This window comes from Carassius carassius, chromosome 38 (assembly GCF_963082965.1).
Source record: "Carassius carassius chromosome 38, fCarCar2.1, whole genome shotgun sequence".
Taxonomy (NCBI): domain Eukaryota; kingdom Metazoa; phylum Chordata; class Actinopteri; order Cypriniformes; family Cyprinidae; genus Carassius; species Carassius carassius.
In genome coordinates, this window is record NC_081792.1 from 2295825 (window position 1) to 2299655 (window position 3831).

Genomic DNA, 3831 nt, shown 5'->3' on the forward strand with positions numbered 1-3831 from the left:
CAAGTGTGTTGGAGCTGGTTAGAGCTAAGCTCTGCAGGATGTTGGTGCTCCAAGAGCAGGATTGGACACCCCTGCCCTACATTAGGGGTGCCTCTCCTGGAGAAGTGGGCTAAATCCCATTTTGACTGTTTCCTATAAATATGTATGCACTATGCTGGTGTTGGTAAACCATAACTTTTACATATGAAGTAAGAAAAAAACTATGCAAATCACTATTCTCACTATTTTCAATGTGCTATGTTTGGGGACCTGCTAATCCAAACATAGCATAAAATATAGGACGGACAGTATGTGAGTTGGAAAGCAGTCCTACCTTCCTGCATGATTCAGCTCTGCTCTATTTTACCTGCTTGTGCTTTTCAAGCGAAAACCAATCCTGTGATTGGCCTGGTTTAGAGATGCAAAATCTGCAGGAAGGTAAATCTCCATGAGTGGCATTGGGATCCTCTGCCTTCAACTCCTTAATTATCACTGAAATTTCACGAAATGAAGGCATAACTGTAAGGATGATCTAATTTGCCTTCTACTATGCTCACTGTTTTGCAGCAAATCCCAGTCCTTGACCAACGCCTTCAATGCCTTTGGCGAGACCTTCCGCTCCAGCAACGAGGATGAAGCTAAGGCGGAGACCATTCGAAACTTGCGAAAGTCTTTTGCAAGCCTGTTCTCTGACTAATGACAAACTCCCGCAGCCCAAAAGGTGGCCAGCGACTTGACAGAAATTCATCCTGGTCTGAGGTTAATCCCATGTAGCTGTGTACATTTAACCCCCTCCTCCCAACTCTGCTGTAATTATTCAAGTGTTAAGAAGGTTAGAGTGATGTACAGTGATTGTTCTCGCAAGATGTTGGTGTTTACATGTTTTGAGTCACTCTGTGAGTCACACAAAAAACACTGGAATTTCTATGAGGAGGGGATAGCTCTTAAGCAATCACTTACAGGAGGCTGGAGTATGCTGAAGTCGTCTGTAACCCCTCGATGTTGTAGCTGTATCGTAGTAGTGCGTTTTCTTTACCCAGAGACAAATATTTGTGACTAGTTTTCCTTGTTTATCCCCTGTAGTGTGTGCGTGTAACTAGTTGGTGTGTTGTAAGCATTAGCCCCTAAGACATTAGTTCAACAATACCCCGGGATCTTTATAAAAGCACTTTCCTATTCAAGTTTCCTACAGTGATCAATGCTTGGACTGGTCGGTTTCAGTGCAGTGGTGGGATTTCTTTGGATCACCTGGTGTTTTAGCGAATTAGCTTGCATTCAGCACTTATCAACCTGTCAAGATATTCATGAGTGCCATGTTTATAGTCTCTATGCATATTGTATTGTACTGTATGTGTAACATCTCAGGAGTTTAATTTGAATATATGTTTATTCTGGCGTCACACTGTTCATGTTGTGTTTTCTTTGTGCGCAGTGATACTGCTTTGCATGACCCGGTGATAATTGTTTTCTCTGTACAAGTGTCAATAAACATGTGGCACATCATTCTACTGACATACCAGTGTGCTCTGTGCTCTATTTGCAGTCTGCCCATCATGTCTACATTCAGCCCTGTTGAAAAAACACCATATGCTGGTTAGGTATGTTTTGAACCATGGCTGCTGATTTAATATGGTCCTTAGCTGGTTTAAGCTGGTCATGAGCCGGTCCTAAACTGGTCATGTGCTGGTTTAAGATGGCCATGTGCTGGACCTAAACAACTACCTCCTGCTCAGGACCTGCTTAGGACCAGCATATGACCTGCTTAAACCAGCCCAAACCAGCTAAGGGCCATCTTAAACCAGCAGCCATGCTTCAGAACATACCTAACCAGCATATGCTGTTTTTTTCAACGGGGAGCTGAAGCATCGAGTGGCAACATGTACCAGTATGCATGTATTTGTAACCTTTTCTGCAGCCATTTGGTTTTTATGCTTTGAAGAAAATTCATGATGACCCCCCCCCACCCACCACCACCAGCTGTATTCATGAAACATAGAGAATATGAATTGCCAGAAGGTGGCAGTACATGACTAATGTTAATGTCCAGTAAACTAAACTAACACTATTATAAAAAAAGTGAGTGGGGAAAAATGTAGACCCTGAACACCTTGAAGGTCATTAGCACTCATTTGACACAAGGCTACATAATGTCTGATAATGAAGCAAATCTACATTCCCCTCACACAGGGAAAACACACGTGTCTTCAAAACTATAATTCAACTTTCAACAATATTTTAAATGTGATGTGAAAAGGGATTATTTCAGATTGTAATTATAATCCTTCTCAAATCTTCCCTTTTTTTGATAAAGACAGAGGACACTGCAGAAGAGTCAGGGCTACAAATTCAGGAACAGAAAACCTTGCGTCTTCTAGTACTCACATTGCACTTCATTTTTTTCACAAATCATTTTTTCATCACTACTTAAACCATTACTTACATATACTAAATTATTATTTTTTATTTATACTTAGCAATCCTGCTAATGGCACTAATATGTACACACAGCTGTCACTTCACTCTGTCTTAAGACAACTGTCTTTTTTCTCTAGAAGGTTTTGTCCAGTCACATGATTAATGTTAGAGACTCCCTTTACGTCAACCCTGTCTGCCTCTCTCCATCTTTATCACACTTAATCTAAACGTGTGATCACGTAAAACAATTATACAATATTCTGTAACTACAAATAATTGTTATAGCTATTACAGTGGATTTAAAAGTTAGCAGCTGAGGCAGAAAGGTTTAATTATAGACAGAGTGAAAGTGAAAGAAACTGCCCACGTTGAATCTATTAAAAGTTGACTGAAGATACTTTAATACCTGATGTAATGGTTATTACAAACGAATATGATTTGGGTTCATTGTTTGCCAGCTAAAAGCAGCGGTGCACTTCCTCGTGCAATTCCACATAAAACCCGTTCGTATTGAATTATTCATTATTATTTTACATCCGGCTGTATGAATTTCTCCTTATCAATAAAATGCTAACTGATATTTGGCTAAATGCCTTAATTACTAGTTTTAGCGCTTGAAGCAGTTTTGGTGATCTCACCGGTTGTAGGTGGAGTAAACTTGGCGTCATGCAGTTATTTCGGCACAGATTTCTTTGGCTCTTCCGCATTGCTCCACGCGCTCCAAAGGTGTTCCCGATGGGAGGAGACACAGAGTGACTGCGTCTCAAAGCACACCGAGCTGCCTAACTAGACCCTACTACCTTAGGCTTGATCAGATCATTAGAACTATGTGTCTTTCATTTACAGAATGTATATGTATAAGAATATTTTTGGCCATCAAATGTACATGCAAATAACAATAATATGATATATATGAATAAGATAGATATATAGATAGATAGATAGATAGATTTTGAATCGTGGAGAAATACTTATTCTGCATCATGTTCTAAACAGGATCATTTCATGAATTGAATCTATTTGCAGCGTATTTATATTGTTTATAGTGTCATTTATTTTGTCTTTAAACGTAGCTGGATCTTTACGCGTGCAACATTTTTGGGCACATCTATTATATGCGCGCGCGCGTGCGTGTGTGTGGGGAGTGTGGGGGGGGGGGTTGGATTAGCGCAAATAATCGTCCAAAATGAGTGCTGTCTAGGGAGGCAGCTCGCTTGGTTTGAGACACAGTCTCGAGTAGTTCTTGCCCCGCGCATCTCTCGCGCCCTGACTCCTGTTTCTGTAGCTCGGCTCGAGCCGAACCTGTTGCACGCAGCGTGCTGTGGAGCTCTCGCGCGCGGCCGGACAGCAGCAGAAGTCCTGCATCTCTCACAGCAGCAGAGGAGGACATATCTGTAGCCTCACTGAACACCTTCAAGAGACCCCTGCAGGTCAGTG

At 41.4% G+C, this 3831-nt stretch overlaps 1 protein-coding gene across 1 annotated transcript in view; it reads left to right on the forward strand.

Annotated features, from left to right (window-relative positions):
* Positions 1-1491, forward strand: part of LOC132119151 (synapsin-2-like) — a 511637-nt gene extending 510146 nt beyond the window's left edge. Inside the window, exon 13 of the mRNA XM_059528908.1 lies at positions 547-1491. Coding sequence (XP_059384891.1) covers positions 547-676 — 130 coding nt within the window. The 3' untranslated portion in view covers positions 677-1491. The remainder of the gene's footprint in view (positions 1-546) is intronic.
* Positions 1492-3831: the final 2340 nt, after the last annotated feature.